This window comes from Vitis riparia, chromosome 4 (assembly GCF_004353265.1).
Source record: "Vitis riparia cultivar Riparia Gloire de Montpellier isolate 1030 chromosome 4, EGFV_Vit.rip_1.0, whole genome shotgun sequence".
Lineage (NCBI taxonomy): Eukaryota > Viridiplantae > Streptophyta > Magnoliopsida > Vitales > Vitaceae > Vitis > Vitis riparia.
In genome coordinates this window covers 24,221,934-24,234,601 of record NC_048434.1, presented here as the reverse complement: position 1 = coordinate 24,234,601, position 12,668 = coordinate 24,221,934, and the positions used below count along the sequence as shown (strand labels likewise).

Here is a 12,668-nt window from a genome sequence, read left to right as displayed (position 1 = left end):
TGGAATCACGGCTTGCTTATGGCCGACTACGCGAGATGGGGGGAGTGGAAGGACAAAGAATATTATAATAAATTTCCAATATACAAATTCCCCCCCACTCTGCGTTCTTTTCTATAAAACCGATCCTCTCTCTCCTGCCTCTCCAACAACAATGTCCACTCCCTAGCATTTCGCTCTCAGATCCGCCACAATTCTTCACACGGTTCGTCAATTCCACGCATTCCCATCTCCTCTTTTTTCCATTTTTTCCTTTTCTGTTTGTCAAATTCTCTCATTTTCTGTTCATTAGATGCAGATCTGATGTGATTTCGTGGTTCATTTCATCTCAAAAGACAGAAGTTTCTGATTTTTTTTTTTTTTTGAATTTTTTTTTGTTTTGATTTTCAGCTGAAACTAGGTTTTTTTCTGTGTTGTTGCCAAGATTTGGTGTAGATCTGAACCCTTTCTCTGAGCTTGGACCAGTGATTGCTTGTTGCTTTTATTGCTTCACTTGTAAAAAAAAAAAAGGAAATCTCAATTTTGATTCTTGTTGATCGGATCCGTCTTGTAGTGATCTAGCCTTTCATTTGTGGTTTATTTTGAATCTGGTTGTCTAGTTCATATTTGGAATTGAGTCTGTTGAAAAGTTTTGTTTTCTTTTTCTTCTTTTTTTTTTTTGGGTTGTCCCATATAAGATGTGGAACACATGATAATGAAATTAGCGGATATAAGATGTGGGACACATGATAATGAAATTAGCGGATATGACATTTTCTGTTTTGGATTTAGTTTTATTTTCTGTTGGTTTTTTTTTCAAATTTAATTTTAAAAGTTTGCTAATTTATATGTATGAAAATGACTGGAAAAAGGAATTTTGAAATTAATGGGATTTGAAGCTAAAAAGGGAAAAAAAAATGATTGGCATATCATCGGATAGAGAGATTGCACCACCTTTAGATGAAAACTTTAAAGAAAAATGTTATGTGCTTTGAGGTGCTTGAAATTTAGTGTTCTTATCGAGTCCTTGTTTGGTTATTTGGATGAAAGAAAGATTTAGTATTTGATATTGTATTTGATTAGTTTTTCAATCTCCAGGTTTGAACTTTGAGGAGATAATTGAGGTAAAAAATGGCTTTAGGAAAATATAGTAGAGTCGATGGTAGGAGATCGACCACCAATTATTGTTCTACAGCAACTCTGGTTGCTTTTGTGGCTCTTTGCTTGGTTGGGGTTTGGATGATGACATCCTCATCTGTCGTTCCGGTTCAAAATTCAGATGTGTCAACTCAGGAGACCAAAGATGAGGTGAAGCAACAAGTGGTTGAAAGTAATGATAGTGATACTAGGCAATTTGAGGATAGTTCTGGTGATCTAACAGATGATGCAAAGAAGGGGGATGGTGTGAGTTTCACTCAGGATGAAAAAAACCCTAATCCCCAAGATAATCCGGCTGTTCCTGAGAAACCATCGGAAAATGGTCCGGAGGAAAAACAGGAGAAGCCAGAAGAGAAACTCATTAATGAGGAAGAAAATAAGCCAGAAGATGGGTCAACAAATGAGGCAGAAAATGGGGAAAACAAATCTGGGGATGGGGAAGGAGATTCTAAGACAGAAGATGCAAATTCAGATTCAGGAGAGACAAAAACAGATGGTGGTGAAAGTATTGCAGATGGACAGGGTGATTCTGAAGGGGGTTCGGTTGAGAAGAAATCTGAGTTGGATGACAGTGAGAAGAAATCAGAGGAGAACTCCTTTGAAACTAAGGATGGAGACAAAGTGGATGGTCAGATAGAGGAGAAGGTGGAGCAAAATGAGAATAAAGATTCTGAGCAAAATTCAGGTGAGAGGAAGGAGGATAGTGAGGCCAAAGAACAGGTTTCAAATGAGGTATTTCCTTCTGGGGCTATGTCAGAGCTCCTGAATGAAACTACCACTCAAAATGGAGCGTTCTTGACTCAGGCAGCAGAGTCTAAGAAGGAAAAAGAAAGCCAACAGACTGTCTACAGTTGGAAAGTTTGCAATGTCACTGCTGGACCAGATTACATCCCATGCCTTGACAATTTGCAAGCAATTAAGAGCCTCCCAAGTACCAAGCATTATGAACACCGAGAGAGGCACTGCCCTAATGAACCACCCACCTGTCTTGTTTCACTTCCTGAAGGATACAAACGTCCAATTGAGTGGCCGACAAGCAGGGATAAGGTATGCTGATCTGATTCAAGTCCAAGTTCAGTTCTGAAGTTTCTTTTGTTGTTGTTAAGATGGACCTTGAAACTGTTTTCTTGCAGATATGGTACTATAACGTTCCCCACACCAAGCTTGCAGAAATTAAAGGGCATCAGAATTGGGTGAAGGTTTCCGGCGAGTTCCTTACTTTTCCTGGTGGTGGAACACAGTTTAAGAATGGTGCTCTTCATTACATTGAATTCATAGAGGAGGTGAACCATTCTGATCTTTCTATCCTCATTACATTTCTACCTGTGTATTGTTTTTTATTTTGCAAGTTTCATTGCTTCTGTTAGTTTTCTACACTTTTTCTCTTTCATTTATCTTTGGGGAGAAATGGCATGGTTCAGACCAAGAGTCTTCTCCTTGCCATATAAGCTAATGTACATACTTGTGAATTGCTTGTGTTTATAATATGCAGCATCCTCGTATATTCAGGTAGAAGATTTACTCCTTTATGAATCACAGCCATTTGATCATAGCGTTTTCATTTTCTTGTGAAGCTTGAAAAACAATTATAATCTACAAGTTACTTTCTTAATCATACCTAAGCTAGTCCTAGCACCCAAGATGCTTGTCAGCATGATTCCAGTTTCACCATTCCAACTTCATCAATTACAAAACCTGAGTAACCTTTCCTTTTATAGATAACTTTTAAACTGATACTGAAGCAAATTTGAATTGATCTTTGAAATTACCATTACCTTAATGGGTTAAATGCATTCCTAACCTCACAGAAGACAACTATCCCTAATGTACTATGGCAGGCATCTCTAACCAAAAAAAGAAAAAAAGAAAAAAAAAAAAGGTCCAATAGGCTATAGGCTATTACTACAGCAGGGAAATCTAGAACTGGAACAAAACAATGTATAACACTTTCAAAATGATTAATAATGGCATTCATTCTTCCAAAAATTAATCTGCAAACCTGTTTATATGATCAAGACTCCTCCCTAAAGCAAATGATCCATGATGGTTGGGCCCATCTAACTCTATATCACATAGGTTGTCTACTTCAATCTGCTTATCATTATAATTCTTTTGATCTTTGATCTACATTATATGCTTCTCTTAATTTTAAATTCAGTCACCTTGATTAGATCAGTCACTTTCAGGATTTGGTGGTTATTTAGTGTTATCAACAATTTAGACTTTGGGTTCTGTTTGGGTAATTAGTAAACTACTGTGAACCAGTCATGTTGCCAATGGTAAGATAGGAAAAAGAACTTAGGAAAGGCCTCATTATTTTTTAAAAGAACCAAAATTTATTGGTAAGAGAATAAAAGCACAAGGAAGAAGAGAGTTTCCCTAAAAGAAATTAAGTTGGATATTGAAAAGAAATTGAGTGGGAATAAATTCTCTAAACAAATTTTCAAATGAGTTGGTCCTCTTAGCTGGAAAATCTGCTCTGATATAGGCAAACTGATGAATTCATCAATGTAGGTTGCCAGCCAAATGGAAAGATCCATGACGTCAAATTTGGGTTTCAGTCCTATTAAAGAGGATGCTAGCTATCGTCATGAACTAAAAATTGAGAATCCTTCTTTTTAGTCTTATGAATCTACCAATCTGCTTCCATAGGAAGGCTTAAACTTTTATCCTGTTCATGGCACCCATGTCAAAAGGTTTGAGAAAAGTGTAAGTACCATGGGCCTCTTCCGGGTTGCAAAATCATGCTGTCAATTTTAAGATGGTATTGGTTACTGACCTAAGGGGCAATTTATTAACAATGTAAATTGCATGCCTAGCTATTTGGGATGGTCAAAATGATTTGGAAAGCAGATCAGAAGTAGTTGGGGGAATTCAAAAGTTAAAGTAAAGAGAAAATCCATGTGCCTTAGGAAAATGAAAATGCTTGTAATGTCACGTTAGACAGATATTTGTTAGTATTTTATTTGTTTTTGTGTAATTTGAAAGATGCTATATTATAGCATTGCCTTATTCATTATAAATGAATTGTTAGCTAGTTGTTTGAGTGAGGTATGTGATTTATTGAGATGAGGGCAGAACGCATGATCGTTTTATTTGTGTACTTTTAAAGGATTCACCCCCTTCTTATTGGTGCCTTCGATATCATTTGCTCACTTATAAAAGAAACACGACAAAAGAGAGCACTCTGAGCTCTTGTTTCAGATTGTGCTATAATCTTGAAGTAGTTACAAACCCAGTAGAATATGGCTTAAATTATGAACTCCACAAAATTGTCTCTTCTATTCTTTTTTCTTATCATCCACATTATATATTTGTTAATTCCAACAAGAATGGAAAAATGCATTTGAAGGGTTCACAAACTGAAGAATTATTGGTTAGTGGAATTTTGTTTTACATTATCTCACAGTTTTGCTTAATGTGTTTGTACTTGTTCCTGCTGCAGTCTATGCCTGATATTGCATGGGGAAAACGCAGCCGTGTGGTATTGGATGTTGGATGTGGTGTTGCTAGCTTTGGAGGCTATCTTTTTGATAAAGATGTGCTCACTATGTCATTTGCCCCAAAAGACGAGCATGAAGCCCAAGTACAATTTGCACTTGAAAGGGGAATTCCGGGTATATCTGCTGTTATGGGCACAAAGAGACTTCCCTTCCCAGCCATGGTCTTTGATGTTGTCCACTGTGCACGATGTAGAGTTCCCTGGCATATAGAAGGTATTTGGTTACTACTTTTAAGAGGTTTGATCAGATGAGTTCAAGAGTGAGACTGGCAGAGTGTGTTTATTTATTTATTTTTTATTATTTTTTCCTCAAAAAAATAAAAAATGAAAAGAATCAAAAAGCAGGTTGAGAATGTGTTTCGCAAAACAATTTTTTGTTTCAAAATTTTCTGTTTTATGATCACATAAAAAACTTCTGTATTTCCATTTCCATTTCATTTGAGACAAAACATGTAAAAAATCACATTAATCTCATAAGTTTTGTGTTTTGGCTCTTTGGAAATGAAAACTTTTTGCAAGAATAAAAGGTACTTTTTAACTCCAGACATAGCATACCCTTCAGCTTCATCTTGGATCTTAAAAAAATAAAAAATAAAAGAATAAAAGAAAAAAAGCACCAACCTAATTTGGGTCTGATAATTTTTTTTTCTCCACCCATAAGCTTCATTAACGTGTTTTAAATAGAGATTAAAGAGCTGGAAAATCTTTAAATCTCTATTATATTTCATTTTCCCTGATATATTGGTTGTTTTATTTGGGAAGTTCATTTCAATGGTACAATATGCAGGTGGTAAACTTCTCTTGGAGCTGAACCGTGTGTTGCGGCCTGGTGGTTTCTTTGTGTGGTCGGCAACTCCGGTTTACCAGAAGCTTGCTGATGATGTTGCGATATGGAATGGTAGATGATATTCTCATCAAAACATAATATGTGTCTCCTGAAAGAGATTTTGTTGGTTGATTGATTTTAAAATTTTCCCATGGGAATTGTTGGCAGCCATGACTGAACTGATGAAGTCAATGTGCTGGGAGCTTGTGGTGATTAAAAGGGATGTGGTGAATCGTGTGGCAGCAGCAATATATAAGAAGCCTACTTCTAATGATTGCTATGAGAAAAGATCGCAAAATGAACCTCCAATCTGTGCCGATTCAGAAGATGCAAATGCTGCCTGGTATTTATTTATTTATCTTTTTGTTTTAACTGTTAGCTGATAAATAACATTTTAATTTTCATCATAGAAGAATATAAATTATTTGTTTCAGAAATTGAGATGCTAAAGATCATTTAGATTATATAAAAGGGGAAAGTTCTTTCATGTGTCAACATTTTCCCTTGCTTAATTTTCTGCATTTATTGGACATCTTTTAACCATTTTCAAATCAAGAAAAAAAAAATGATTGTTTGGAAAAATATAAAGCAGGTGTGGCTCATCTTACATTACAAAATGGCTTTCTACAATCCTAACTGGTGATTACCTTCTGACTTTGTAGCTACTATTAAAATTTTTTAAAATCTGTCTACTGTGAGTAGGAATGTCCCATTGCAAGCATGTATGCACAAAGTGCCAGTTGATGCATCGAAACGCGGCTCTCAATGGCCAGAGCTATGGCCTGCAAGGTTGGATAAAACTCCATACTGGTTGACAAGTTCCCAGGTTGGGGTTTATGGCAGAGCAGCACCGGAGGATTTCACTGCAGACTATGAACACTGGAAACGAGTGGTTGCTCAGTCATATCTAAATGGGATAGGAATCAGCTGGTCTTCTGTGAGAAATGTCATGGACATGAGAGCTGTCTATGGAGGGTAAGCAAAAGGATCTACTGTTTCAAGTGTTATATCTGGCAGAAAGCATGAAATTCTGCCTGTTGATTTTCTAAAATAGTCATTGTATCTAATTTCCTCAATCTTGCTAATAAATTAAAAAATAAAATATATAATAACAATAACAACAATAACAATCACAACAATAATTGGGTGATTAATATAAAGATATTTATAATCTTGTAATATTCCAGTTTTCTTGGTGCAATAAGCTGACTATGGCATAACCTCCTTTGAATAGGGTTTGAGGGTTTTGTAGACTTTCTAATCCTTGCACAGAGTGTTGTCGTTGTGGTTATTGTTATTGTCATTAGTAGAAGATTTATTAGTCATTGGGTGATGAACAGATGTTTATCATGTTCTACTTTTCCACTGTTCCTGCTGCAGTGCACTTAACCAAGATATAAATTCCTTTGAATATGGTTTGAGTTGACTGTAGATTTTCTAGACCATCTTTCCAAGGATATTGGCATTGTCATTGTCATTGATATTTTTATTATTGTTGTTGTTGTGAGTTGCTGCCATTACTATAAATTCTATTAATAGGTTATAGCTTCATTTTCTTTCCATTTCCATAGTTCTGATGAAGTTGATGTCATGTGCAGATTTGCTGCAGCTTTGAGAGATTTGAATGTTTGGGTCATGAATGTGGTCTCAATAGACTCTCCAGATACACTTCCTATAATTTATGAACGAGGTCTATTTGGGATTTATCACAATTGGTGTGAATCATTCAACACCTACCCTAGATCATACGATCTGTTACATGCAGACCATATCTTCTCCAAGACCAAAAAGAAGTAAGTGTTAGTGTTTGGTTTCTATACTGGTGACCAGAGTATTTGGCCCTCTACCGTTAATATGAGGAACATGATTTCTGCCTGGTATAGTCTAATTTTGCAATTGTTTCTTGTGGGTCCTGCAGGTGCAACCTGGTGGCTGTGATTGCAGAGGCTGATCGGATTCTAAGGCCTGAAGGAAAGCTTATTGTCCGTGATGATGTGGAGACACTTGGTCAGGTGGAGAACATGCTTAGGTCCATGCACTGGGAAATCCGGATGACTTACTCCAAGGAGAAGGAGGGATTGCTATGTGCCCAGAAAACCATGTGGAGGCCTAAAGAGATGGAGACAATAAAGTCGGCTATTGCTTAAGCGCATACCCATACTCTCCTCACCATTCACTGCTTCTTCATTTTTGAGGCTACCATGGCCTCTCAGATTAGGTATTCTTTTGGTTTTTAGTCCAATATTTGCATTAATGATAACTGTATTTCTTGGTTAGTCCATGTACCATGTCAGTTAGCTCCTCCAGTGTCGGTTTTACCTATTGTTTCTCATATTTTTTACCAGGACATTCTAAATCAGAAGTTGATGTTCTGAATTTTGTAATGTAATACTATTATTTATGGAAAAGGCTGTCATTCTTCAAAGTGTAAGGCTCATTGCCGACGGACTTGTCTCTGGATTCTGGAATTCAAATGTGGTGAAATGCGTTGTGTCTAAGATACATGTATGACAAAGGTGCAGGTGGATTTACTATCGTTGGTTGTATTAAAGAACAGTGATGAAAATTGAATCTATATGATATATATTTGTCTTTTTTTATTTCTTTCTAGTGACAACAAATTTTATTATTTTCGCACACCCTCATTTGCTATATTTGTCTTGTGTAACAAAATGTAGATAAAACTTTATCTTAGTATAATTTAGGTATATCATTAGGATTGAGAACTTAAGTCAGTCAGGTGTTTATAAATGAGATTTAATTATTGTTAACTACAAACAAAAGCATTGATACGATTTAACGTAAGTGTGCTCAATATCGATGAGATTCATAAAATATTTATTCACTGAAAATGAGTTGGTATTGTGTGATGGACTAAAAGTAAAAATCATCCCATGTGCAACAAATATGATCTCATGTATTGTAACACCCATTTTAGAGCAACACCACTCTATCTATCTTTTACATGTACAATCATTATTTACATACAAAAAGATGCTAGTATCTCCAAAGTGTAAACATATGGAGAGTGTTGATGTGCCAAATTCCTAAGTGCAAGGATCCAAATTTGTAGCCTAGTGAATTACTAGGTTGATTCACAAGGAACTCTGCTTCTTGGTAGGTTGTCAAAAGATCAATATTGAATAAAAGGACAATAGTGTTATGGGTAGAAGTTGAGTACTATGCACCTTTCCCTCGACTTAGTCCTTTTCCCAAAATGAGATCAACCTTTTTAGTCCTCTGATCTCTAGGGAAGCTATTATACTTTATTAGATTAAGCTAGGTTAATCCTTTTAATGCTCGAACTCACTCTTAAGGTTGCTTAGCTTGTGGCCCTCATAATTTTACGAGTCTTTACTATATAGCATGGATTTGCTTTCACCCTCTATAATGTGATTGGCTTTTGGGTGAGTGGAAGTTGTTCATTAAGGTTCAAACATAATCTCAAAATTGCTTAGGTTGTAGCCTTCACAATTCTACGGTATGCATTTACTACAATCATGAGATTCACTCTCTCATCCACTACACTTTGTGGAATAATGGATTGAATCAAGTTGCAAGGGTTACCACTCCTTTCAACCCACAATACTTAGTTTAGATCTTTATTAATGAAACTAAAAGAAAACATATGCTTTTGTTAAGATAGAGCCTTAAAAGCATGTTATGATTTAACAAATTTGTAATTTATTATTTAGTTAATGATATTTCAATTTCATTTTTATTTATCTTTATTTTATGCATTGTACCTTATGAGCCTTCTCACCTAACATTTTTTACATTGTATATGATTTGGGTGCATTTGGAGTTGTATGAAAGATCTAAGTCATAGATTCTTTGCAAATAAATGATTTGTTTATAATTAGTTCATGGGCCTAGGTGGTTCATTAAAGGTTGTATTACACTACTTCCTAATTAGAGGGATAATTTGTCTTGATTGTTGGAATGAGATTTCCATAGTGAGTGTACTAATGTCTAAGGTTACACATTTGATAGGTTTTGCGGTGAGTCATGATTTAAGACTATCAGATAATTATAACTTCACCAAGTTTTATGTTGTATTGTCTTTTAATGTTAGAGAGAATATTGAGTTTATGCCAAAGTTAACAGTGATTTTGACCTACGAATGAGATCTTAAAGTGATCTACATTCCCTATGGATTGGGTCACTGTTAATAGAAGCTAGTAGTAACAAGTATTCTTAATAATGTGTCTCTTTGGGTGATCATAAGAACATGTGATTAGAAAATCTATGATTGTGGTAGTTCCTTAAATGGAATTTGATATATGCTCTTTTGAGTTAGGATATGTTAGTTGATAACATTACAGGAGGATTTAAAACTCAAGAATGATAGAGGTAATTTTGAGAGACTGATAGCTTTCATCTTATTAAATTATCATTTATCTTTAAAAATTACTTTTAAATATTTTAAAATTTGATGTAGTGAAAAAATTTTAATACCTTAATTTTTAAATAGTTTTTAAAAGTTGTTATGTTTTTAATGTAAACTTCAAAAGTTCTCATTTTTTTTTTAAAAAAAAACAAAAAAACAAATCCACACTATAGTTGGTTAATATCCTAATTTCTCCAACCAAAATTTGGTTAGAATATGTCAGTTTCTCTTGCCCATATACTTTCAGGGTAAAAGAACACTAAATCAAGATGAAATCTTTTTTATTAAAAAAAAAAAAGGACAAAACTAGTATCAATTCCATGGTTCCCTGGTCTACTCCACTCTCTCACAATTCAATGGTATTTGAACCCCACAATTCAACCATCAACCGCTTCTCACTCTCTCTCACCATGTGGGAGACAGATAGTTTGTTTTGACAAGAAGCATGCTTTCCGTGAACTACTTTTGAATATGTCCACCAATCTCTAAAATCTCTGCGCCAACACAGGAAAGAAGCTGGACAACCCATTCTCCCATGGATCCTTGTCTCATCATGCTAATCAACTACTCAATATTCTTTCCTTCAATCCCATCCAAATCAAGATAATGGAATTGGATGGTAATGACAAGTTCCTACTGGTGGACACCCGTAAGATCAACTGCAAAAGTATCCCATATCTGATTTTTTTTTCCCAGATACAAATGCCTCTACCGGATCCAAGGGCTGGAAGCCTATTCATATGGGTAATCTCTTGCTTTCTGTTTCTCGCCATTCTCGCCGGAGGCAGCTTCCTTGTCCTGTACATGAGCCTCCCTCAAACGCAATCCACTTCATGGCTTCCTGTTGCAGGGGTGTTGCTTGTTTGCCTTCCATGGTTGTTTTGGCTGCTAACAATCTTATACAGACTCATTTCCCGGACATGTGGATTTAGGATGGGCGGCAGCTATGGAGGTAATGGGGTTCGTGGAGGAGGTGGTAGTGTTACTGGGCCCAGTGGAGGAGGAGGTGTTGGCAGTGTTAAGAATGCAGCTGCGGACGAGGCATCTGAGGCTGTGGCTGCCTCCTCTCCTGTGAATTCTCCCGAACGAAGCGGTGCAAGGCGTGTCCACTTTGGAGCCGCGGTGGTGGTGGGTGAACAAGATGGCCAAGGTGAACTTGAAAAGAAGAATGAAAACCAAATGAGATCGCTGTCATCGAGCAATTCCAGCAATGATATTTCAATCAATTCCCATGAGAGTGAAATCCCACTGGCATTATCCATGGTATCTTGACCTGAAAGAAAATTTTCTTATCAGAATCCAAGGACTAAAAACCGCACCAGCAACAGCATTGCACAGCCAAATTGGGAATTGATCATTCATGTCATCTCATTATTTGTCCAAGAATCAGTGCTACGGAAATTCAAGAAGACGTAATCTCTTTCTCTCTAGTTTGTTTTGCAGCACTTGTTACAATTACTAGGAACACCAAGCCAAGCTCAATTCATCATTGCTTATTTCTTTGTAGACTTTTGATGTTTATAGAAAGAGGTGTAGAAAGTATTAGATTTGATTCAAAATATTTGCCTACGCACTACATACTCTTGCATCTAGTCGCGAATGATAAAAATTTAATTTCCTTCTTTTGACAAACACGGGCTACTTCCAGGGAATCAGAAGAGATGGTTTCCAGAATGCGCGTTTCATTTTTAATTTAAGTGCTTTTATAAGTTCATGGAGCCACATACATTTGAATTTTGATTGTGCAAGGAAGTCATTATCATCCCACAAGTCCTTTGTCTAAACTAAAATTTGTTCACCTAATGGTTAATGTTTAATAATTTAAGACAATTTTAAATTAAATTATGCTTAAACAGATATTTTTGATAATTCAGCCTAAAGAATTAGGTGATGTTTGTTTTTTTTTACTTAATTCTAAATAAAAATTAAAATTAAATAGTGTTTTAACAGTGTTAAGTATTAGATTATTTGTTTTTGTAATGTATATTTCTATTAAGTATTAAAAAGTAAAGAAAAATCAATTTGTTACTTTTTTCATTTTGAAAAAGTCAAAATAATAAGTCATCAAAAAGTAAAAAAAACAAACAATTTAGAGTTTGAAAGCAAATTGTTTTCAGCAAAAAGTTAAAAAAAAAAAAAAAAACAAACACCCTCTTAGGCTATATTTGGTTCCTGAAGAAATTGAGAGAAAATGTAAGGAAATGAAATTAAATAGAGAGGAAAAGTTGAAGGAAAGAAAAAACAAATGAAAATAAAGAATAGATTCAAAGTCAATAAATTATTTTATATGTTTCTTCAAATTCATTTTACTTATTTTTCTTTATTATATAAAGATTAAATAATTTGAAAATGCATAAATTTTTAAGTAATTTTAATTATATTTGATTTTCTTTTATATTTTCAACTAACCATAACCTTATGTCATTAAGTAAAAGCTTTCTTTGAGAAAGTTTCTTAAAATGAATCGTTTTAAAGCTCAAATGTGATGGCATTTTAAAAATAAATGTTTAGGATATCAACTTTTGTCCCTACTTCTATAGAAAATATAATTATTTGAAGTTATTCCAAACAAGCCATCTATATATTTAATACAATTATTTTATAATAATACTACTTAAAAATCAAAGTTAAGTTAATAAATATAAAGAAAGTGCAACACTTGCACCCAATCATGTATATATTGTCCATTTTGGGCCCAAAGGACACTCACAACTTTAAAAGTCCAAAAACTTTCTTCCCTATTTAATGTGAGACATTACAAACACCTCCCTATGATTATATGGGATTACAGGGTCAAACAAACAAACTCTCAAACA

At 35.0% G+C, this 12,668-nt stretch overlaps 2 protein-coding genes across 3 annotated transcripts; both read left to right on the top strand.

Moving 5' to 3' along the window:
• Positions 1-36: 36 nt before the first annotated feature.
• Positions 37-8,062, top strand: LOC117912661 (probable methyltransferase PMT26). 2 transcript variants are annotated; one of them, XR_004651034.1, is made up of 10 exons: positions 37-202; positions 1,075-2,181; positions 2,268-2,417; positions 4,580-4,850; positions 5,424-5,534; positions 5,631-5,805; positions 6,165-6,437; positions 7,061-7,255; positions 7,381-7,680; positions 7,808-8,062. XR_004651034.1 is itself a non-coding variant. In XM_034827348.1 (9 exons), the coding sequence occupies exons 2-9, from the start codon at positions 1,108-1,110 to the stop codon at positions 7,607-7,609; spliced, it is 2,478 nt and encodes an 825-aa protein (XP_034683239.1). In that variant the 5' UTR covers positions 37-202; positions 1,075-1,107; the 3' UTR covers positions 7,610-8,062. The 2 variants fall into 2 exon arrangements, 1 of the variants encoding a protein (XP_034683239.1); XM_034827348.1 differs by having other exon boundaries at positions 7,381-8,062.
• A 2,281-nt stretch (positions 8,063-10,343) lies between these two features.
• Positions 10,344-11,399, top strand: LOC117913553. The gene has a single exon (XM_034828551.1). The coding sequence runs from the start codon at positions 10,459-10,461 to the stop codon at positions 11,122-11,124; it is 666 nt and encodes a 221-aa protein (XP_034684442.1). The 5' UTR covers positions 10,344-10,458; the 3' UTR covers positions 11,125-11,399.
• Positions 11,400-12,668: the final 1,269 nt, after the last annotated feature.

Bases quoted from the DNA above. Each gene is read 5' to 3' on its own strand.
- LOC117913553 (XM_034828551.1), top strand. From the start codon at position 10,459: ATGGAATTGGATGGTAATGACAAGTTCCTACTGGTGGACACCCGTAAG.
- LOC117912661 (XM_034827348.1), top strand. From the start codon at position 1,108: ATGGCTTTAGGAAAATATAGTAGAGTCGATGGTAGGAGATCGACCACC. The intron at 2,182-2,267 runs GTATGCTGATCT...GTTTTCTTGCAG, and splicing joins GGCCGACAAGCAGGGATAAG to ATATGGTACTATAACGTTCC. The intron at 5,535-5,630 runs GTAGATGATATT...AATTGTTGGCAG, and splicing joins TGATGTTGCGATATGGAATG to CCATGACTGAACTGATGAAG.